The sequence below is a fragment of the Aspergillus welwitschiae genome, assembly GCF_003344945.1.
Source record: "Aspergillus welwitschiae strain CBS 139.54b unplaced genomic scaffold BDQ94scaffold_5, whole genome shotgun sequence".
NCBI classification, from domain to species: Eukaryota; Fungi; Ascomycota; class Eurotiomycetes; order Eurotiales; family Aspergillaceae; genus Aspergillus; species Aspergillus welwitschiae.
This window is the reverse complement of record NW_020798699.1, coordinates 41,381-64,121: the sequence shown is the minus strand read 5'-3', so window position 1 is coordinate 64,121 and position 22,741 is coordinate 41,381. Positions and strand designations below refer to the sequence as shown.

Here is a 22,741-nt window from a genome sequence, read left to right as displayed (position 1 = left end):
GAACATAATGGTGCAGACAGGTGAACAGGCAGCTGCGGAGTGATTCCGCATTCTAAGCTGGAGAGGATGATGGACAGTGATGATGGTGATCATCGGAGATGACAGACCTCCACAGCCATCGGAACGATATAAAAGGCCAGATAATTCCCAGGACAGATGCCGTCAATCAGAAGCAATCTCTCCGCAGTTCATACCATCTCTCCCAAGATATTTTCAGTTGTTTCTACCTCAGACTTATATCCTACCTTCATCTCCCAACAAACATGGCTGATAGAGCAGAAGCCCAATGGATCCATGTCCGTGTCGTCAATTCCATGTCCTACGATACCCTGAAAGTCAAAGATACCTGGCTCAAGTGGTAAGTACAAGGGAGAAATCAATTTATCCAAATCCCACTCGGCTTCTTTGATTAACACCTCCTCAGGGGCAAGTTCCATAAGGAAGGCAACAAGAGCGCCGAAATCTCCGTCTCCGACATCAACGCTCTCACAGCAGCTCCAGGCGGTTCCTTCAACGTCTACGCGTGCGGCAGAGCAAACGCATCTTCTGGCACGGAGGGAAGCTTCGATGTGTATAATGGAAATGTCCGAGTCGCCTACATCTACTGGGACTGTCCTTGGGGCTCAAAGACCAACAAGTTCCGCGCCGATGTGATCGCCGACAATTATCGGGTGGAGACGGGGTACTGGAATTCGTACGGCGGTGCTATCGGCTCTGTGACTGTTGAGATTGTAAGCAGAGATCGTGTAACCCGATCCAGTCTTTGAGTGTTGGTTGGCATGAGATCGACAGGGTTTTCGTTCCCCCGCTCATCGGGATCTGCTCTGCATTAGCGCTGGGAGATAGGGCAGGTGGGATTTGACGCTCAAGCTGCTCGGTCCACTGACAGATAGTTTAGTTGATAGTATGTTCTATATTATCGGAGAGATATATTATGATGTTGCTTGATGTTTCTGCATATTTAATTTGTAATGGATATGCCGTAGCACCTCTTCTGTCTATACCGGTAACTGCCTGAGAAGACTAACAAGGTGTATTTGGGTATAGGGGCATTTGCTCAACCACCAACAAATTGAGACAAATTCATGTACCCCAACAAATACAACAATCACCATATTGAGGCAGATGATCTCCCAATCAGGCCAAAAATAGTGTAAAAAAACAAAAACGACGACAGTCGGATTTGAACCGACGCCTCCGAAGAGAATAGATTTCTAGTCTATCGCCTTAGACCGCTCGGCCATATCGTCTTATATAATGAATGTCCACAAATATGCTATAAGAGACAGTCCATCAATGAATGCAACATTATGTCTTATCATAAATCATTGCTGCCATATTCATACTAATCATATACATCTATGCACTATTTACTCTCCATCATTGCGATCAGTTCCTCATACTCGCCCGTATTCCGCACCATTTCCCAGAATACGCCCTTTTTCGCGACCAGTCGCGCCGGTGAATCATTCCTATTAGTACCCAGTTAGCTCAGTTTTTCATGATAATTAATGAGGGAATGAGGGATTAGCATGACGCACTCGATAATCTCCCCATCCGCCATCACCAACACCCGATCATAGTCCATAATCGTCCTCAGCCGATGCGCAATCGCTATGATCGTGCAGTCTGCAAACATCGTTCGCAATACCTTTTGCATATGCGAATCGGTTTCGTGATCCACCGACGCCGTCGCCTCATCCAGCAACACCACCTTCGATCGCCGACACATGGCCCGCGCCAGGCTCAGTACCTGTCGCTGACCCTGGCTAAAGTTCTCTCCGTTCGCAGCAACCGGCGTATCCAGCGCCAGCGGCCGCATTGTCCTACTCTCGCCCTCGCCTTCGCCGGGGACATGGACCGTAGTGCATGCCGACAGCGCCGCACGCAGCTCGGTCTCGCTGGACTCGCCAAACGGGTCGAGATTGGACTGCACGTCGCCGGAGAAGAGCACCGGCTCTTGCGGAATCAGCGTCACGTTAGTGCGTAGCCGGTTCAGACGGATCTGGTTAATGTTGACTCCATCGATGGTTACGCTGCCGTCGACGATGTCGACGAAGCGGAGCAGTGATAGCCCCAGGGTGGATTTGCCGCTGCCGGTCCGGCCGACGATGCCGACGCGCTCGCCTGGGTGCGCGACGAAGGATACTTTGCGGAGGACGTCAGGCCCGTCAGATTGGTAGCGGGCAGTGACGTTGGTGAATTCGACTCGGCCGGAAGTCGGCCAGCTGGCGGGTAGAGCATCGGCTTTACGTTGCTCTGCGGTTTCTAGCTTCTCCTCTGGTTCGATGTCGCCGTATTCTGTCATGCGCTGGAAGGAGTTCAGCTCCACCTCGAGCTCGTTAAGCGTCCGGACTAGTGTCAGAATGGTCTGGCTGAGGCCGATGGCGTTCGTCAGGGAAAATCCCACCAGACCTGCTGATCCAGACCAGAAGTATGCTACGCAGCCGGCTGCGGCTGCCACGGAAGCGGCGCAAAAGTCTGTCCGCACCGAGACCCAGCGGTTGCAGTTGTATTGCGCCTCGGATGAGCGGGCGTGAACTGCCAACTTCTCGGCCAGCAGGTTCTGGAACACCTGGTCCATGCCGTGTCGAGCCCGGATCACGCTCAGTCCTGACAGGGAGTCGGTAAAGTGGGAGAAAACAGGGGAGTAATTGATGGAGGTCAGCCGCTTGATTGATACTTGAGCGCGCGTGTACATTTCTCCAATGACGAACCCTGCAGCGCAGATAACGGCTGCAGGGAGAGCGAAGATGGGCATGATGGAAGCGACACTGGCAATCCGAAGCAGGAAGCGTAGAGTGTTCTCGATCGACATGCGCAGCCACTCAACAAGAACAGTGTCTAACGACCGGGTATCATTTCCGAACCGGTTAATGGCGCGCCCGATCGGATTCTGATCGAACCAGGCAATCGGTGCAGACAGCACGGCCGTCACCAGCCGGTGGTGTGTCTTCTTGGCAGCCACCCAGCTGCCGTACTGATAGATGAGATTGTTGCACAACTGCAAAGTCAGAAAAGTGATGATGCACGCTGCGTATATCCCCAGGTAGAACAATGTGTTGGGGTGCTCGTATTTGTCGTACGCCCCGGTCCAGATGGACAGCCAGTACGTTATGGCAAAGTAGGCAAACTGCACGGAGATGGTTGCAATCACGACCAGCGGGACATAGGAAGCGCCACCGAATAACATCATATAACGTAGCGCTGATATGTTAGCAATGCTCGAAGCCATCTAAGTCATCAGGTTCTTACCTAGCGTGCGAGGCACTCGTCCCGTGGCAGACGTCTCCTTCGCTATGCGTTCCTCTGCGGGCGGTTGCTTGCCACCAGCGGCAATTGGTGGAGACTCCGACGGGGATTCCAGAGCTTCCTCTACCACGCGCGCATTGCTCTCTGACACCGAAGAGTCCGTGTCAGTGCCCGGTGTGGTGCATCTGGACGACATCAGAGACAGCGTAGTCTTGGAGATAGCCCGAGCGGGGACAATCCTGCCATGCTCCAAGCGGATTACCAAGTCGGCGTCCTGCAACGCAGCTGGATAATGGGTTATTAATACAACCGTGCGGTTCTTGAGCAACCCGCTGCGGAAGCACTTCTCATAGACGAGACTGGTGGTGTGGGTGTCGAGTGCGGAGAAGATGTCATCAAACAGCAGCGTATTGGACGGCGAATACAGCGCCCTTGCCAAAGACACTCGCTGCTTTTGACCGCCGGAAAGTGAGGTTCCTCGCTCTCCAACCATGGTTAGATCGCCTGCCGGAAGCTGTTGCAGGTCTTGGGTCAGACCACTGGCTTCGATGGCCATGGCATAGCGGGCTTCATCGAACGGGCTATAGAAGACGATGTTCTGACGGATTGTGTCGTTCTGAAGCCACGGTGCCTGTGGAACGTACGCTACATCGCGCGGGCAAGTAGCAGTTCCAGATTCCAACACAGTCTCGCCCAGAAATGACAAGAGCAGCGATGTCTTTCCGCAGCCAGTAGGCCCCGTCACCACATTAAGAGCGTTGGACTTAAAGCGGAGAGTGATATCCTGCAGCCGGAAGGCAGCAATTGGGGTGCGTCGGAAGGTTGCTTCCTTGAATTCCAATGGGCCGTCTGGATGCCGCTTGATCTCACTAGCAGTGTCAAAGAAGCGGTCGACACGGCGCAGCGACTCTGATCCTTGCGCGGTATAGCGGCTGATGTTGGACAACCAGATAAATTGAACGCGCAACGTTTCCATAATAGACAAGGAAGTGAAGGCAATGGGTGCTCGCAAAGGAAGATCAGTAAACAATATATACACAGTAAACATGACTAAAAGACTGAGCAGCGGCAGCAGCTCGCCGCCCATAGAGATCAGGGCCACAAACACGCTGCGTCTCCACAGATGGCGCTGCTCGACACGGCGAACGTCGTTAATGTTGCTCATCGCGGCATGCTCCCACCCAAAGTATTTCAACGTGCGGATAGACCCTAGATACTCAGAGATCTTGGACAGCCGAGCATCCGTAGCCTGCATAACGGTGCGTTGGATGCGGGATACTTTCCGAGACGCCAGTGCAGGAAGCGGAGACAAACACAGCAGCATGAGAACACCAAACAGCGACGGCCATCCTAGCATCTGATACAGAAACACCAGAGCCAGAGTAGTCGAGATTGGACCTGCAGTGGCTATATAGAAGATATCACGAGAGTTGTAGATAGCGTCAACATCGTAAGACATCAAGCTGGTCAGATTGGCCTGGCTTGACTTGGAGGCACCCTTGGACTCGGCCCGGTGCCGCGACTTGGCATGCTTGCCTGAAGAGTGGCCCACAGAATCATCGTAGATGTACGACCGCATCGCGGTCTGATAAAGCTCCTGGACGAGTGACACATTCACCCGAACCAGGAGCCGGGTTGCGGTGAAGATATACTGCTGGTAGCAAAGCGAGCGCGTCGCTGGACCAGCAAACAGAAGCGCAATCCACAATGCAGGATGGAGCACTGCACTGCTGGGGTTCTCCAGATAGGCCAATAGCCGCAACATGGAGTACGGCGCAAGGAAGTCCACCACCGCCGTAAGGGCTGCCCAAAACATCATGGTTTTTATTTCCGTCTTGAGCATGCGGCACAGCGTGCGAAAGGTCTTGCCACCTTTTAGCCGCTGCTTCTTGATCTTTTCTAGCCACTTCAATGGCTCATCGTATGACGGCAATGGAGGCAGATCATCCAAGGTTAGATCCCTCTGGCAGCCTCGCAGGATCACATGGGTGATCCACTCATACGAGCAGTAGTAGGAAAAGAGGGAGCATGTTTCTTCCGGAGAAGCTTTCTCTTCGACCACTAGGTCATCCGTCTCTGCGTTACGAACAACTGAGCGTCGTGGGCGTGGCGTAGCCGCTGCAATTGCCACAACCGCAGCCAGACAGGCCACGATAGCAACTCCCACAGAGGTTGGCCTATAGGTAGCTCCGATCACCATCATGGGTACTATATCCTGAACCACTGCCAAAATGAGAGCCGTTGTCGCCAAGGCATTCATATGCCAATACATATGGCGTCGATGGCCATAGCTCTTAATGCAGAGCCGGCCAATACCCAGCAATACCACATAGGTCAACAGAGCAGACCGCTTCCAACTCTTACCATTGTGTACGTCGACCCAGGCCAGACAACAAGCCGCTATCGCAACAGCCAGATGTGCAAACGCGAAGGGCAGAGATACCACGATTTCGGACTGATCATGCGGGGTAGTCTTCGGCGATCGTGATTTATCCCGGTAGACACGGATGTAGCGCAAACATAACGACAACAGCACTACAATGCATGATGCTAGTATCGCCGCCAGGTGAAGGTAGCCGGATCCAACAAAAGTTGACGCTTTCCGAGTCCGATACTGCCATATTTCCCTAGAGCAGCTATCAGTTAGCCGTGCCATTATCCACGGGTCTTCCTTCTCATGAACCCACCTCTGCACCAGACCAGGGTCCGGAGTATAAGCTATCTCGCCAGCGCCGCCTTGAATTGCTAAAGGCACCACGGCCGCGGGCACGATGGTCACGAGATGCTCCATCGTTCAAATTGTAGTCTGCGACGAACAGACAAGCTCACTCATGGGCTGTTCGCGCTTTCGTCATAACCAAATGAGAGCTCTCTGGAAACTGCCCGACAGCATTGGAGATCGGCGAGGGTGGGGGAGGCAGTTATAGAGCACGGGTCAAAAGGACACTACCCATTGTCTAAAGACTCCGGTAGTGAGAGGCTGGACAGAAGCCGCAGGTGCAAGCGAGGGGCCGGGAAATTGGAGCAGCCGGAGGAAGCGGTATTAAGAGCAGGGAATAATTTGACGGTCATATTGCCGATAGCGGTGGACCTTCAATCTTTGGATCGGACGAATTCTGCCCCGGATCGATCCTTGGATCGCCTCGAGCAAATCCATCTGATAACATGCAGCTGAGTCAGGATGATCGCCTGAGGCAGTCATTCTTTCATTATCAATCTGTGTCGGTCCCATTCTTGCTGCCAGCACATATGGACAGTATCAGGGCAACTGCAATACTTTCTCAACGATCTGGTATTGTCTAGCGGCATACTCCGTATCTGACGCAGGATCCATTGACAAGCTTCGGCGAATATCACATCATCCACTCTCTCACTGGCTGTGGAATCAGCACTAACCCCCCCACTTTCATCGCTTAGCGTGTCATCCGCAATAGCCACCGCCTGATAACGATAGGGAAGAGGGCCGATGCGCTTTCCTCGGATTATAGGAGGCTTAGCAGACCTTATCAAATAATAAAGCAACCAGATTGTAAGGCATTCATGGTCCCTGAATAATCGCGTGAAGACCGAGGTAACCTATCGGACTGGTGCCCTTGATGCCTTTTAATCATGGTGTCAATGAAGCCCTTCCGTAAGAAGATCTTCCCATTCTTTTGCTGTGATGCGCGATTAATGGTGAACAGGCGGAGTCTCCTACCCCGCATTGAGTCACCCACGAGATTTGAACACTTTTGACATATCCTAATGTAAAAATATGATTTCCTAAAAGAAACAAATATCATCCATCTTACACGTACTTTTGCCTATAATCGAGTCTCCCAATTAGGAAAATAAGTGTGGTGTCTGGCTGCAGCCTCCCGCTAATCAGTCCCTTTCCGACCTTCCCGCCTTATGACTCAAACTTCAGTGCACGGATACGTTAATTGATCAATTAACTACATCCAAGTTACCACAGCTCAACCCATAGTGTCATTCCATGTGCATGAATATTATCCAATCATAATCATCAATACCAAGATGTCAGTCATCGAGCTTGGTGACTCTATACCATCGCTCACATCCCATGTAAGTAATCCGTTCATGCAGATATTTGCATTCGTGCTTGTCAGTCAACCACGCTTACGCTTTCACAGGCTGTGAGCGTGTCCTTGCCAACATGGGCGGACAATGTAGGTTACGAGGAGGGTGACAAGCGAGTCGTAGACAAAATGTCAACGGGTTATCCACGGTACAGTTCAGGATATACTATGCATTCACAATTGATTTATCGAAACTAATGTCGCAGCCAGATTCTTCATTCACAAATCCATCGGTGCGTTAGCAGATGCTATCATTGCCAGATATGGCAGCGCAAACCAAAAGGCCATGTTGTTTCCATCCACAGCATCTGCCCACAGATGTCGCGACTTCATCAAGGCGAAGGGAGAGCCCAGTCTCACTAAAGATGTCGAGGTAATTGATCTGATCCTTGATAAGGGAAAAGAGTCTTCAGAAATCGTAATGAAGATTTCCCCCTCGATATCAGCTGTAATCTATCACAGCGACCTCTTCCCAGTAGCGAAGCAGTATTGGCAACACTCTGGGGACGGAATCTCAAGCAGACGTGCTGAGTTTTGCCACTCCCTCTTCTCGGACGGCAAGCTCGTGGCTGCGGCAACGCCGCAACCCGTGATCCCCCAGAAAAAGGGTCCCAGGCGATACCAACGAGGCTCCATTGATCTTACTTCCTCCCCGACAGACAACAAGGTCAGCCCAGAAAGAGTCAAGGATGCAGCAGAGATTCAAGAAAGCACGCAGTTCCTGGAAGATCGGTTCGGTCGGAATCTCGATATATCTTTCATTGACAACGCCAAGGTATCTCTCCGTCGCCGCATAGCTGGATCCTTGACAGGAGAAGTGAATCTCGCTACAATCGAGTCAAATAGCCCCGAGAACACCTCCAACTCCCACGGAGTGACTCAGGACGACGTATATCTCTACCCCTGTGGAATGAACGCAATTTTCAGCACCCACCGAATGCTACTACAGTCTAGAGGTCAGCTGAAGAGTATATCATTCGGCTTCCCATACGTCGACACCCTCAAAATCCTACAGAAATTCGGTCCCGGATGCATCTTCTACGGACACGGCTCCTCAGAAGACCTGGATGACCTAGAAGCTCGTCTCCAAGCCGGAGAAAGATATCTAGCCCTCTTCTGCGAATTTCCCGGAAACCCTCTATTGAAATGTCCCGACCTCAAACGGATCAGAAAGCTGGCCGACACCTATGACTTTGCCGTGGTGGTCGACGACACGATCGGGACTTCCATCAACGTCCACGTCCTCCCCTACGCAGACGTGGTCGTCAGCAGCCTCACCAAGATCTTCTCCGGAGACTGCAACGTCATGGGCGGCAGCGCTATCCTAAATCCCCAGGGAAGATACTACGAGTTCCTTAAGAAAGCCTACGAAGTAGATCAGACAAACAACAACAACTACTGGGCCGAAGATATCATATTCATGGAACGCAACAGCCGCGACTTCATCAACCGGATTAAGAAAATCAACCACACCACGGAAGCCATCTGCGACCTTCTCAGGGGCCATCCTCTCGTCAAAGACGTATACTATCCCAAGTATAGTTCAACGAAGCAATTCTATGAGGACTGTCGCACACCGGAAGGTGGATATGGCGGGTTGCTCTCTTTCTTCTTCCATAAGAAAGAACACGCTATTGCATTTTATGATCGCATTGAGACCGCAAAGGGGCCTAGTCTGGGAACTAACTTCACGTTGACTTCCCCGTATGTTCTCCTGGCTCATTACTGGGAGTTGGATTGGGCGGGAGGATTCGGGGTGCCTCCGGATTTGATTCGCGTTAGTGTTGGCGTGGAGGATACGGAGGAACTGGTTTCGAGGTTTGTGGTGGCGTTGAAGGCTGCCGAGGGGGTTGATTCTTGATTTTTCTTTTGCTCTGAGGAGGGAAGGGCTTTGCATATACTACCTGACACTTCAACCTGTCAATTCTATCATGTCTATCATTATATTCAACCATATCGAGCAAGTACTACAATACCAATTTATTTCAGAGCACACACCCACCCACCTACCCACCCAAAGAGACAGTAATAAGAAATAATAAACCCTATAGAAAACACACCCCATACTGGAAACAAACGAAACCAACCATAAATCCGAAAAGCAGAGGCTATTCCCACCATCCCACCCCACACCAAGTATGATATTCCCACCCCATACCAATCATAATAAAACCCACTACATAATCTAGGTACTAGTACCATCCGAAATCTTCCGCCGACAACCCACCCACCGAGCCGCATACTTCCTATACCATACCAGAAAAGGGTCCAACCCCGAGATTCTGCTCTCCGGCATTGTGTAACTTCCCCAGTTTAATCTCTTCAGGCTTGGCGGGTGGTAAATCCCTGACTGACTCCAGAGCGAGCCAAGAACAAGACGACTTCGAGATTGGTCCGTCCTGTTGTGTGACATGCATGCTGGGTGACGAGCCATCCGAGCAGAAGTACTAGTATGGTAATACGAAACTTAAGCTATCCTGCAGCGGTTGAATGACCGTGTTAGGAAGCTCGAGATGATCTCTCAATGGGGTAATGTTGCAAACGATGTGCTGAAGATATTACTATGATGTGTTGTGTTGTGTTGTGTATTATAGGTAGGGATGGGATTGATTCAGTTGGCTTGCGTAGTGTTATTCCGGTAGTTTGGAGCAGTAGACAGTTATGTGAGTGTGCTTGTATTTCAATGTAAGTCTACTGCGGGTTTGAATAGTAGAGAAATTAAAACTGATCTCGAATATATTATCAATTATCAAAATTAAGGGTGGCTGTTCCCTACCACGAGCAGATTCATGCACTGCACTGCATCAGTCATGAATCCCAGCTCCCATCCCTGTCACAGAGACAAAATTGTAACATGAAGCATGCAGCTGCAGGTCACAACCACCAATGGAGTAGCACCACATTATTAACGGAATATCCCGAGAAAGACATCTGTCTCTCGGTGACAGCCCTGCCATGTGCCACTTTTGATTGTCCAAGCACGGAAGTTTCCTCATGCCATCCGTTTGGTTGTACAAAATGAGGGGGTGACACCATCGAGACTCCCCACAGCTGCATTTTCAACAGTGAAAACTTCAGGGAAACTTCAGTTTCTAGTGGTGGACAAGCTTTGTTGTGAAGTTGCACAGACTGTTGAGAGTTGCTCAAGCCGAACAGCGTGCAGAATGACAATGTCATTCTCCGCAATAAGAAACTCATCGTAAAATCGTCTAGGATGAGTATAAAAGACCCTCCACAGTTTTGGGAAGCACTGTCTCTAGTTCTCTTGTTGCAGACCACTATCTCTTATCCTCATCCTGCCGTTGTTGGCCCTCGACCTTGTTGCGCCACAATCGTCCACCACAACAAACGCATGTCCTGCTCACCAGGCAGATATCATGCCCAAGAAACATGTCGAGCGTCGCAACCGGATTATCTATCCATTATCGATCACCCAGCTCGACCAGCGGGATCTGACTTCGATAATTGAGATCCTCCTTATCGATAGCGAAACGGACCGTGCGAAAGTAGCGTACCTGGGCCAGTATCGAGGCTATAGAACGTCCACGGCAATCAGGACCGGCATTCACACTCTCCGATGGCAACTGCAAGCAAACGCCCTGTTCCGATTGCTCTTCGGCCCCTCCAAGGTCGTGCTCTGCGAGGTGCACAAGGGATTTAATCCCTGGATTATCCACAGTCTCTTCAAATTACTGGTAAAAGAGGTCACAGCCTTCTTGGATGAGCTGTACTGGTTCTTGGAGTATCTCAAAGACGATGTCAAGGAGATGCTGCGCGCTCTTAATTCGATCGCCGGCATGTGGTGGCGTCCCAAAAGCAGGCACGACCTTCCTCCTTTCCATGCGAGGTATTACCAAGAGAATCGTTGCGAGGCGTGTATGCTTGCGCGTGTCGTTACCAAGACTCCCGACTTGCAGAATCTCCACGCCACCCTTCTGAGTCGCAGAAGAGAAGATAGGTCTGAAGAACACCCTGAGCTTCAGAAATTCGTTGATGCGGCCATCAGTTTAACCGGATTTACCCCTGATATGCTCCAAGATGGCATGGGATTGGCGGCCAGAGCCAGAGCGGCCAGAAAGGCAGCACGCAGATTCGCGAGAAAACAAATGAAGGGACCAAGACCAATGCACTATAAAGGAAAAAAGAAGAGATCCCATTGCATAACCATCCAATTAAAGGCAGAAACGCCCGAGGAAGCGAACAAAGAGCGAAAAGAAATCCTGGAGATGTTGGCGCGTCTTAAAGGCGAGCCCTCCGAAAAGCTGGACGATCTTGCTAACGACATGGCTAGAGAATTCAAGTGCGACGTGGAACGCACAGTCAATGCTAAGCCTGAGGAGCTCCCAGACTATGCAGACAACGAGCAGGTGTCAATGCCTGCCCCTAGCTATCATCGTGAAAGTCTTGAGAGCGAAGCGGAAGCCAGTGATAGTCTATCGGAGAACGATCTGAGCATCAACGGCAGACAAACGGACTTCACGCCTGCACCCAGCTATCATTCTGATCTGAATCATGTTGGGTCGCAAAATCCTCCGGGTGTAAGTGCCACCAGTTTAAATAGCTCAAATTACCGGTCGCCCACGGTTGCGACTGGATCATCCACTCCAGATCATGCTTCGGACATTCGGTCCCGCCTTGGTGACGACGAACCTCTACGTCCTATCGTCGAGGAGTCTCGCAGAAGTAGCGACACACTGCCGATGGAGGCCAAGACCAATGGATCGGCAATCCCCTCACTCATGTCTGATATGCCAGAGAAGAAATCTGTGAAATTTGCGGCGCCCACAAATGTTGCACCTGTGCGAGGGAGCCGCCTGCCGCAGAACTTGTTCAGGTTCCGAACGTCGACATGATTATGCCAAGAGATGCATATTCGAACCACACAAATATGTGAGTTGCTGAAAGTTTCTCATGCCCGCATAACGCTATTCCAGGTGCCTGATTTGCGATTACTCAGTTTGCTGTAAGTCATCAGAATGTGGAAGAAGTGAAATTTGTACAGATTATTTAGTAAAGACAAGGATTGAGTGGAAAGAACAGAAGAAAAGTGCTCGTCAATTTTCCAAATCTCCATGGTCATGCAGGATGCCCGATTAGTAGATAACCCGAACAGTAGGCAGGCGGGTAAAAAGACATTGTACAAGTCCGTAGCAGGTTCTTATCAACCTGGCTATTAATACAGCGTAAAGAATAATGCAGTGAACAGACAGCGAAGTCGGAAGTAGGAGACGTCCCGCAACTCCAAAGACCCCCGGTGGGCGTCGAAGACAAAAAGTGAAAGAATTATTACAACGAATTATGAGGGCAAAAAAACCTCACTATAGAACGCTGCTGGCGACAGGGTGGTTTACGCTTCGGAAACCGTCGACATGAGGGGAAAGCGTGACGGTCTTTCTGCGGCGAGAGCGAGTGGACTCTGCCGGTACTTCCTGGGGAGCAGGTACAGGAGTGACACTACCCGATGCCGGAGTATCAGCGCCCGAACTGGTGGCGGAGCTAGCATCATTGTCAAGCTGCTTCTGAGCGGATTCACGGGAACGTTCGTAGCGTAGCTTCACATCGCCCTTCCACTGGGTACCGAACCAACGATCCCAGATTGTGAAGAAAGGCTGCGAGAAGTTCGTCTTGATGCCCCAGCTTTGGTGGTGAATGTCATGGTAAGCGGCATTGTTGGATGTGAAATGCTGCAGCGGATCCCAAGGGAAAGCATAGCCGCAGTGATCGTCAACCGTCTTAATGGTGGAAAAGGTGAAGAACCACATGCTCTGGCGATTCGACATCCGGGCTGTCAGGAATGCGACGCCGGTGCCAGCAGTATCGAGAAGGAACCCTTCAACGGGATGGTTGTAGAGAGCACCGAAAGCATAGGGAACGTATAAGCGATGGTGGCGGGAATGGAAGGTTACTGGAAACTGTCAATCCACTGCTCAAAGCCGGAATGACTAGAAGAGACAATGACTTACCATAAAGCCACCGGTTCAGGTGCATCGCGCGATGCAGGAAGTATTGCCAGGTATCGACGACGCAAACGCCCCAGATGAACTGCAATGCGGGGACGAAGAACCAGTAGATGAATCCAGCCGTGGAAAGTTCCCAGCTGGTGAATGCAGGAACCACCGCTTCGGCGCCACTATCCAGAATAAGGGACTGGGTAAATTCAGGATAGTGTCCGCCTGCAATGGCACCTCCGAGCATTGCCCAGCCCTTGTGCGACAGATTCTTCCCCAAACCCGAAGCATCAATACCAAAGAGAGCCAGCAGGTGAGGCAAGCCTCTTTGCAAGAGGCGAAGACGGCGAGCCCAGACAGCCACATCATATTCTTCTTTACCCAAATATTCGGGTTCATCGCAATAGCTCACCGCCATGCCGGCGAGTGTCTGGACTACTTGCTGTAGCAGGACATCTCTCACTACCTCCCAGCGCGTGACTCGGTTTCGCTTCAGCACCTCAGCGGGGGTGTGTAGGCGGTATTGAGGGAAGTAATCATTGACATCGATAAAGTGATATACCATGGACAAGGCCCAGTAGGCAACGATGGGTAAGATCAGGGCGAGGATGTTGTCTGGGATCGGAGCAAGAACCGGCGGGCGGGGAGTCAGAGTGTAGGTCGGAAGAGGTGGGAGGTCAAAGACGACCGACGCGTTGGTAGCCATGATGGGATGAGGACGATCGATCGCCAGGACTATGCAAGTCAAGTAATGGGAAAGGTTATTCGACAGACCTACCGCATCAGTCGCGGAGATCAAAGGTGGATAGGAGATTCAAAGATAAAAGAGAAATCGAAACCGAAATCCCGATCGAATGCGAGTGAGGCAGCGAGAGGTTCCTGACGCAGGCCAAAGATATAGCAGGAGATTTAAGGGCCCGTGGGACAACGCAATGATTATGGACCGGCGATGGCGAGATATCTGATCGGGGATCCTGGTCAGGTCAGGCCCACCAAAATCAGGGGACGCAAATGGCACCAAGTGCCGAGGAACCGATGGGGTAGTTGTGAGGGATTAATTAGGAGGGAGGGTTCAAAAAGAATGACCGCAAGGTTCAGATACCATCTACTGTAGAAGTAGTCAAGGTATCCGACACCAGGATGAAGAAGATAACAATAGTAGAAGGCTAGCCAAAGGAGTGTCTGCAGCGAGTTGAAGGTCATGAAGAGAGAAAAGTCACGGGTGGAATGGCAAGCAGGAGTGGCGCCACGGGATCCTGAGGCCGACCGATACTGCATAAGAGGTAACTGGTGTGTATTACGATATATAATACAAGAACCTGAGTATAATGTTACGCTGATAGATTTATGTTATGTATCAGTATTATAACACCGTATGTTACCAACAGGAGAACCCCCTTAGCCACAGCTCTCATGCCTCAGGCACAAGAATCTCTGGAGTGGGAAGATCGGAGGCCGGAAACCCAACTGACATGTCAGCCGAACTAGAAGAACCCCAGCATCTACAGAGTAAAACGCCCTTAGTAATTAAGAAGGTATTGCAGCTGTAGTCTGGACTCCCAACCTAGTCCTCCAAATTTTGCCTCAACTTTTTTTTTCTCCATCTCCTGTCAGAATTTGCCATCGGAGCAATGGACGAAATAGAGAACAAGAAAAGTTGATTGGGATCTTCTTTTGGGCCAGACGAGTCGACCAGTCCCAAAGAGGACTAGTGCCAGCGGTGCCCCTCGAGCGACGGAAAATCGACCGTGAAAAAAACCCCACCACGAGAAACGGAGAGGGAAAAGCGCCACTAAATATTAATCTTCATTTTTCCCCTCCTTCCCCTTCTTCTCCTCTCCCTCCGTCTCTCTCCTCACCTGCCACTTCTCTCCTCCTGTGTCTTTTGTCACTTTCCTCTTCATCCACCCGCCAAAATGATCATTTACACGGTCCGTATACCCTTCCCAGTCCACTTTTGAACTTGTTGCGAGCATGCAGCAATAAAAGGATGCGTGAAAAAAGAACAACAAACGGCTGCATTAATCATGCAGCCTTGTTGCGTCTCTTCTGCTTCCTTACCTGCAATCTCTATCATCATCATCATATCCTCATGTTAAACATCTACATATTCCAAAATTACTGACGTTCTTTCTCATAGGATATCGTCTCCGGTGACGAGGTTCTCTCCGACACCTTCAAGATCCAGGAGGACAGTGACAGCAAGCTCCTCTGGACTTGCGACTGCCGCAAGTACCTCAAGAAGAAGAACGAGGACTTCGAGCTCGAGGGTGCCAACCCCTCCGCTGAGGGCGGTGATGACGATGCCGGTGGTGAGGGTGAGGCCGTCATGGTCCACGACATTGAGGACCAGTTCCGTCTCGTCTGGCTCAAGACCGAGGAGGGCATGAAGCCCTCCAAGGATGCCTTCAAGTCCCACCTCAAGAGTACGTTTTTGCACCTCTAGGCATACGGCTTAGTTATTACGCGCCAATGCTAACGAGTCTACCCTGTACAGACTACATGAAGAAGGTCCTTGCCAGACTCACCGAGACCGGTGCCTCCAAGGAGACCATCGATGAGTTCAAGGCTGGTGCCCCCGCCGCCGTCAAGAAGATCCTTGGCAACTACGACAACTACGATGTCCTGATGGGTCAGTCCATGGACGGTGATGCTATGTACGTTTATCTTGCCATATTTTTTTTTTTTGGGTTGCAACTGAAACTAACTTGATGAACCAGGCACATCCTGATTGACTTCCGTGAGGACGGTGTCACCCCCTTCGCTACCCTCTGGAAGCACGGTCTCCAGGAGGTTAAGGTCTAAATTCAGACACTGCAGTCATGCGAATAAATGTTGTCATGAATTGAAAAAGAAAGAGAAGAGACACTGAAGATGCGATGTCTTAATACGAGCAATTAAGGGTCCCCGGAAAGTAGCAGTCCAGGCTTTTGGAAGCCTGGGATCCCGCTATCGCGTCCCTTCTGGCTATTGCTAATTATCTTTCCCTTCACATCTTGATATCACATCATGCTCCTGCGTCGCATATCTTCTGCGTCCTTCTTGATTAAAGTCACGCCTCATGAAATCCATAACTGTTACGTCTTTTTTTATTTCTGATCACATATTATTCCATCGTCTGGCGGTTTTTCCGTTTGACGCATAATCTTCTACATGAGCCAAAATCACGCTGTATAACCGTAAACCTCAAGCATGGGTATGAGTTCAATCAAAATGTAGGATTATAAAATCATTATATACTAAAGAGACCAAATATATATCCCTTCAACCAACCAGATACCATAGATCTGATATACTCCGTAAGTACAAATCAACAATAACCCACCCAATCAGACCCCCTCACCTCCCCCATCCCAACCTCGTTACCACCACTACCAACACTCCCAAAACTACCTCTCCCCACACCACCACCACTACTACCACCAGGGACCATCCTCGAAGGCGAATTCGAAGCATAAGCAGCACTCCCCAAGTCCCCAAACTCGAATCCCGTGACCGGGTCCAACTCCATCAATTCATCCGCCACCGGCAGATGCTGTCCGAAGACAGCGTCCCACTGGTCCCAGTCGAAGTTTAAGTTCGGATCCACCATTGAGGGCGGTGTGGGGACCCCCGTGATGGGTTGACTGGTGGGTGAGATGGCCGTGTCCATGAAGGATGGGAGGGGAGGAGCTGCTTGCATAGGAGGAGGGGTATTGGTAGGTAATTGCGACGCTTGCTGGGGGGTATTGTTGAAGGTACTGGCGAAGATATTAGGGTTCAAGGGGGCGATGCTTTCAGGGGAGGAGATGGGGGAGCCGCTGGCGAGGGGGGAGGTGGTGGTGTCCATGGGGTATTTGGGGGGTGTTGGGGATTGAGGGAATGGAGGAGGAGGGACGGTTCTTGATTGCGGGCTTGGGAGGATTGGGACAGGTGCTGGAGGAGGTAGTTGGTAGCGGAGAGGGCTTGGACGGGGGTTATTAGTGGTAGCTGGGTTGGGGAGCTGGTGGGAGCGTGTCATGTTATAGAACATTTTGGAGAAGTCGGTGAGTTGGCGGCGGGTGGTGAGGGGAGGAGGGTAGGTTGAGGGAGAGGCAGCGGCTGTTGGACTGCTGCTGGTGTAGCAGGGGTCATTGTTGGCGTATTCTTCGGGGAGAGAGGTAACGCCTGCTTGGATCTGGGCTTGTTCGGACCACAGCCTGTGAGGATCCAGGCCGGCTTTTTGCCATGCTTTTTGACGTAGGCGTCGGATCATGTCCCATGCTTCGCGGCCGCCGTCTTTCAGAGGCCGTTGCGTTGAGACGCCGTCTTCGCCACCAACGACGCCGCCGTCTGGACCGGTCATGGAGAAGATCTTGTCGATGTAGGCGCGGGATTTGGGTGCCTCGGGGCTGTAGGGTCGTTCGTAGAGGTCAATGAGCATGATCATGGTCGCGTGCATGGGTTGGTGATTTCCCGGCCAACTCCACTGGAAGGGTTGGAAGTCGGGGTCGGTTGCGAGCGAGACGAATTTCTCCATGAAGCCATGACAATGGCGGAGTGCGCTGAGGCATGTTAGTCATGTTGGTTTCCTTGGATCTATGACAGTCAAACATACCTTTGCCGTGCCGCCGGCCAGATCCGACTTTTGGCGTTCTTCAGGAAGGGCTGATAGGCGACGCAAAAAGCCTGGTAGGCTTAGTTAGCAGGGATCCCGGTACATTTTCAGGCACACTGACTTTATCGATGAAAAGGGACATAAGAATCCTTGCCCATTTGTGGAAGGATACAAGGACAGGCGAATGGTACTGCTCTGCGCATCCATTGGGCCCATCCGCCGGCAGTTCGATGTGGGATTCTGCTTGTGATGATAGAGACCATGATCTAGTAGATGACACTGGAGACGATGTGTCGAGCGGGTTTGCCTCCGGTATCCGGTTGATGATAGAGTTCAGCTTGTACTGCAAATCGACCAATATCGACCTCAGCTCTTCCATATCCCTTCGTGTGACGGGTTTTGTGCCAAGCTGTATCTTCATAATCCGGCGAACGGCGCCTACAGTGACCGTTAGATCCCGTGACTTGTTAATGTTTACTTCAAATACTTACGAGCCATTGTATACTTGCCCTTGGCCGAAAGGTAGTATACATTGACCATAGAAGGCCCTCCACATACAGTTGGGTCATCGGGATTATCCGGTGGCCTCATGCCGGTCATGACAAGCCTCTCATATTTCTCAGCAGCAGGAGTCCCAAGCAACGTGTCTTTGACCTCGCTGGTCTCGCGAACATCCCAGTAGTTCTCATCACTGACCAGGGGAGGCAGACCACTGGACATGGCCACCACGCCGTCCATGTGTACAATATGCCACCATATACGGCGACGGTATTCTGCGTCGCTTGGGCCAATGCCAAACTTAGCAGGGTCCCGATGCAAACCCATAGTCTGTGCCACCCTCATGGCGAGACTGATGAAGAGACTACTGGTTAGAGGTTCTTCCTCCTTGGAAAGAATGGTCTGGACCAGCAGATATGCAGATAATCCTTGCATGGACGGACTGCGAGGGAAAGATATCTTGGATAGCCAGCGCGTTACCTCCTCGCTGTATGCTTTGGACAGGCCCGAGCGGGATGGCACGTTAAACTCAGCCTTGATTGTCCGTAATGAGACAGTGACGGAACCGCCATACCAGATGGCATAAAGCAAAGGAATAAAGGATGGGTCGGGGCAAGACTCCCCTGAGTAGCTGCTCGAATCATACCAATCCCAGAAGGAGTTGTAGAGCTTGAGGATGGTTGGCGGGTGCACAACCGGGGTAATGGCGTGTATTCCAGACATGAATCCTTTGTACAGTATATGGCTCTGTCGTTTTGTTGGCATGTTCTCCAGCATTTCTGGCTCGACTATCTTGCCAGTCACGGAAGGGGACTGGCTCGACGGAAATAGGACAGACTTCTGGAATGTCTGACCTCTGCTAAGCTTCTCAGCAGGCTCGCTTACACCATCAGCCGACTCTTTCCACTGGCGCCCCGGTGTAGCAGCCATAGGTTCCGTTCCAGCATCGTCAACGGGGCTCTCATTGAAGGATGGTTCGTTGTGCGATCGATTCTGATCCCTGAGCAACTGATTGAGTTCGTTTATCTAATGATACTTAGCATAGATATTTAATGAAATGCTGAGGCTTTGCCAACGTACCTCATGAGAAATATAAGCCCAATACGTCGTCCCGACGTATCTAACCCAAGGTCAATACAGAGCCCTCCCAATCACAGAACAAAACCATACCTTGATCGCCCTCCATCCTCCAAGCTCAAATGGCCAAGATTCAGGCTCCCTACAGGATCCACTAGATCAGTAGCATGGCCCGCGGGAATTGGGAATTCATCGCCACTAGATTCAGCCGCGCGACGCGGACTATCCGAACGGGAACCAGCAGCCGGCTTTAGGGCCGCTATATTGTTCAAGCGCGGATCACTCTCAGCCTGCTCGATTTTTACATTTGGTGCCAGCCGTTGCTTTCCCGCGAGATCCAAAGGCTGATTCGTCTTGCTGAGCCTCTCTATCATCGACGTAAGTTTGTCCAGACGCGCCTCAATCGCTTGCGACCGCTGCTCGGAAGCTCCACTTTGCTTCAAATGACCGTATATAGACTGTATATCATCGATATCCTCCTCAATCGGTCGCGATGATTCCCTCCTCCGCTTGACGCCATGTCCGTCCTTGGATATGCTGGCGCGCGACTCGTCCTTCTGTGGCGCCGCATCGTAGACACATTCGGTACCGTTTTTTACGCAGTTGCCGCAAATTGGGTGAACCTACGGTTTTGCTTGTCAGTCTGGTCCAAATATCACAAAATCCCAGGATCATGCACCTTGTCGCATTTGACCTTCCGCCTCCGACAGGTGTGGCAGCTGTAGCTGGCGCGATTGCGGGTGATCTGACGGCCCCCAGGCTTCCCAGTCTTGGGAGCAGCAGAGGCCGAAGAGCCTGACGCAGGGGAGTCATAGCTGGAGCGAAATTGAGATCGGGGAGTTCCGTTCGTCTGCCCGTAGCCGGGCAGAATGCTCGGTGGGCTTGTATTCATGGTCCGTCGGTCGCAGTGGCGGGGTTCTATGATCCATCGACAGGACGCAGGGAGGGGTTCATGAGGAGGCGCACATGAGTGTCAACCCATGTGGGTGAGTCGCGACTATTCAAGTGCCGATCGGACAATTATGCACTTGATGTGAGCAAGACAATGAGACAACCGCGCAGTGATTGAAGCTGAAGCTGAGAGGAACAGCGGCGGAGGATGACTCTGGGGTAAAAGAGGCCGCGGTTCTACTTATCGGCGAGTCGTCCGGCTCGGCCAATGACAGCGACCATATACGCAAGACGGTCGGATGGTCCTCCCGAGAAATTCGGAGTGACTTGGATTGACCCATGATTGTTTACTGAGAGAAGCAAAGTCTTACAGAGCATGGTCTAGGTATGCTATAATTTTTCGAATGATCTCCGCGGGATAACCTGGAGAAGCTACGGCTGCCATCCGCTGCGGAGACGGCAAATGGCCCCTATCAGCCACATCCAATACCATGATCCAGATAGTATGTCTCCACTCATTGATCATTTCATTCGACTTGGTATCAAGAGAACAGCAGAGATGCCCTCTATACATGAATCATCATAACGCCTTTCGCCCGTGCCAATGCAATCAAAAGCCTATGTACCACATGAAGAAACATCGACAAGTGCTTCACGCCTTGCCCTTCTTCTTATCCTTCTTCTTCTTTTCGCTGCCTCCAGCAGACGGACTTCCACCCATTCCTCCCATTCCTCCCATCATTCCTGCCAGATCCGGCATTCCAGGTATCTGGGGCATTCCGGGCATACCCTGCATGTTCTGCATTTCAGCCATGGCGTCCTTGAGCGGGTTATCGCTGACTCCACCACCGCTGTAGGCCGGAGAGTGTATCGGCAGGATCTTTCCGATCTTCCATCCGCGGGGAGCGGCAGGCGCAGCAGGCAGTTTCTCGGGCATAGGGAGTCCTCGAATTCTAAGACGGTAGGGGGATTCTTCGGTGGTAGGGTGAGCCTTGAGGTATTGCGCCACGAGGATGTAAAGGTGGTGCTCTGTAGTTATGGTCAGACAAAGGGAACTGTGATCAGGCCATATCAAAAGGCGTCGGATTTGATAGTAACTTGCGGACAAGTTGGGGTACACTAACTGTTCTTGATCCTCGAGTTAACCAATTTGCCATCCTCGTCCTTCAGCAAAACGCGCACACGTCCAGGGTTGGCCCAGTCCTTCGGGTGCAGCTTCTCAGGCTCGAACCCGACATTCAGTCCCAACATCTGCACCGCATCGACAATGTCCCTCGCCAGCGGGTTCTCAACCGCCAGCTCACTTCCGACCTTGCGGCCCTCCGCGCGGGTCCGCGACTTGTCGAAGTATATCGGATACAGGCACTGGTAATGCTTGGGAATTTCGCGCTGAGGTTCGGGAGCGGGTCTCATGGGTACTGAGCCAGACATAGGTACTCCGGCTCCAGAAAGGAGGGACTCATTGGCAAAGTTGGCGGGCGAGGAATCGGAGGGAGCAACTTCCTCCGGGTCGGAGTCATACACCTCCTCCACTTGGGCGTGTCGTGACATAATTAAGATTCAGTATAGGTAATAATAACACTGTAGAAAAATATGTATAAAATTGAGACACGGTAAAGTGTCTGAAGCGGAAGTTGAGCAGGTGGGCTGTTGTAGTGAAGCAGTGCTGGCCTTTCTGTGCGGCAGGGAGATTTAGTGGCCAACCAACTGCGGAGCGGAGAGCTTTGTCCGCCCACCGCCCGCATCGCAGCGGAGATGCCCGTCACTACTAGTTACTAGAAAGCTAGTATGAACATACAGCTCTTGATTTATTTCTGAGCGACAGGTCTATTATGTAACTACACAAACCTTACCTTGAGCTACTGCAGGTGGTGCACATGACTCTGATTTGACACTGTCGCTCTAATAGGTCCTTCACGCCGAATTCCCTCCTACATTGCCTATCTAGGCTCGAGGGTTACAATGCGTTAGACCAGCTTGTCACCTCTATTACTCCTGCATTTCTGCCTGGGCATAAATAGGTGGGCGATGGAAGGGACCTCCCAGAAAGGGGTCTATTCCAGCATAGAGGGCATCGTAGAGCACCAAGCCAGGATGGCATAACTGGCGCGTTCGCCTGGTGCAGGGGCGATCAACACCTTCTAGGGGAAGGATGCAGGGTTCAAGGAGATGTAAAGAAGGAGATGATATTGATGCTTTACGTAGAATTGGTTCAATCTGATTCTTCATTCGATGTTAGATACAAGAGAAGAGGATGCAAAGGTGCGGAAGAAACGGAGTAGGAGCCTATGTGTTCCTACGTTGCAATGTCCCCTTTTCCTTGAAGGCGGTGTCCTCAACACCGTGTAAGAGGTAAGATAGTAGAACATACAACGTAATAAGCTATAGAACGCATCGATGAAACTAGAAAACGGAAAAAC

General features: G+C 51.3%; 8 protein-coding genes and 1 non-coding gene across 9 annotated transcripts; 4 read left to right on the top strand and 5 right to left on the bottom strand.

Moving 5' to 3' along the window:
- Positions 1-263: 263 nt before the first annotated feature.
- BDQ94DRAFT_166934 (aegerolysin family protein) lies at positions 264-767 on the top strand (the record flags this gene model as incomplete). The annotated part of the gene is made up of 2 exons (XM_026770679.1): positions 264-358; positions 425-767. The coding sequence occupies 2 exons, from the start codon at positions 264-266 to the stop codon at positions 765-767; spliced, it is 438 nt and encodes a 145-aa protein (XP_026629860.1).
- Positions 768-1,168: 401 nt separating this feature from the next.
- Positions 1,169-1,250, bottom strand: BDQ94DRAFT_t44. The gene has a single exon. It is a non-coding gene; the product is annotated as a tRNA-Ser (tRNA).
- Positions 1,251-1,366: 116 nt separating this feature from the next.
- Positions 1,367-6,043, bottom strand: BDQ94DRAFT_166933 (putative ABC multidrug transporter; the record flags this gene model as incomplete). The annotated part of the gene is made up of 4 exons (XM_026770678.1): positions 1,367-1,472; positions 1,542-3,207; positions 3,256-5,879; positions 5,940-6,043. The coding sequence occupies 4 exons, from the start codon at positions 6,041-6,043 to the stop codon at positions 1,367-1,369; spliced, it is 4,500 nt and encodes a 1,499-aa protein (XP_026629859.1).
- A 1,076-nt stretch (positions 6,044-7,119) lies between these two features.
- BDQ94DRAFT_136962 (cystathionine gamma-synthase) lies at positions 7,120-9,325 on the top strand. Its single transcript, XM_026764971.1, has 3 exons — positions 7,120-7,317; positions 7,386-7,480; positions 7,542-9,325. The coding sequence occupies exons 1-3, from the start codon at positions 7,270-7,272 to the stop codon at positions 9,190-9,192; spliced, it is 1,794 nt and encodes a 597-aa protein (XP_026629858.1). The 5' UTR covers positions 7,120-7,269; the 3' UTR covers positions 9,193-9,325.
- A 660-nt stretch (positions 9,326-9,985) lies between these two features.
- Positions 9,986-10,619, bottom strand: BDQ94DRAFT_102843 (uncharacterized protein). Its single transcript, XM_026763368.1, has one exon. It carries the CDS (start codon positions 10,527-10,529, stop codon positions 10,206-10,208), a length of 324 nt encoding a protein of 107 aa, XP_026629857.1. The 5' UTR covers positions 10,530-10,619; the 3' UTR covers positions 9,986-10,205.
- Positions 10,620-10,708: 89 nt separating this feature from the next.
- On the top strand, positions 10,709-12,184 carry BDQ94DRAFT_166931 (uncharacterized protein; the record flags this gene model as incomplete). Its single annotated transcript, XM_026770677.1, has 1 exon — positions 10,709-12,184. The coding sequence occupies one exon, from the start codon at positions 10,709-10,711 to the stop codon at positions 12,182-12,184; it is 1,476 nt and encodes a 491-aa protein (XP_026629856.1).
- A 113-nt stretch (positions 12,185-12,297) lies between these two features.
- Positions 12,298-14,618, bottom strand: sur2 (sphingosine hydroxylase). Its single transcript, XM_026764970.1, has 2 exons — positions 13,295-14,618; positions 12,298-13,236 (listed from the first exon to the last, which is right to left on the bottom strand). The coding sequence occupies exons 1-2, from the start codon at positions 13,983-13,985 to the stop codon at positions 12,650-12,652; spliced, it is 1,278 nt and encodes a 425-aa protein (XP_026629855.1). The 5' UTR covers positions 13,986-14,618; the 3' UTR covers positions 12,298-12,649.
- Positions 14,619-15,195: 577 nt separating this feature from the next.
- On the top strand, positions 15,196-16,084 carry BDQ94DRAFT_166929 (translationally-controlled tumor protein; the record flags this gene model as incomplete). Its single annotated transcript, XM_026770676.1, has 4 exons — positions 15,196-15,210; positions 15,420-15,705; positions 15,777-15,936; positions 16,000-16,084. 4 exons carry the CDS (start codon positions 15,196-15,198, stop codon positions 16,082-16,084), a joined length of 546 nt encoding a protein of 181 aa, XP_026629854.1.
- Positions 16,085-16,589: 505 nt separating this feature from the next.
- Positions 16,590-21,872, bottom strand: BDQ94DRAFT_157202 (putative C6 transcription factor; the record flags this gene model as incomplete). Its single annotated transcript, XM_026768715.1, has 9 exons — positions 16,590-17,802; positions 17,856-17,926; positions 17,977-18,293; positions 18,347-19,379; positions 19,434-19,473; positions 19,524-20,053; positions 20,110-20,348; positions 21,039-21,350; positions 21,446-21,872. 9 exons carry the CDS (start codon positions 21,870-21,872, stop codon positions 16,590-16,592), a joined length of 4,182 nt encoding a protein of 1,393 aa, XP_026629853.1.
- Between the last annotated feature and the right edge of the window lie 869 nt (positions 21,873-22,741).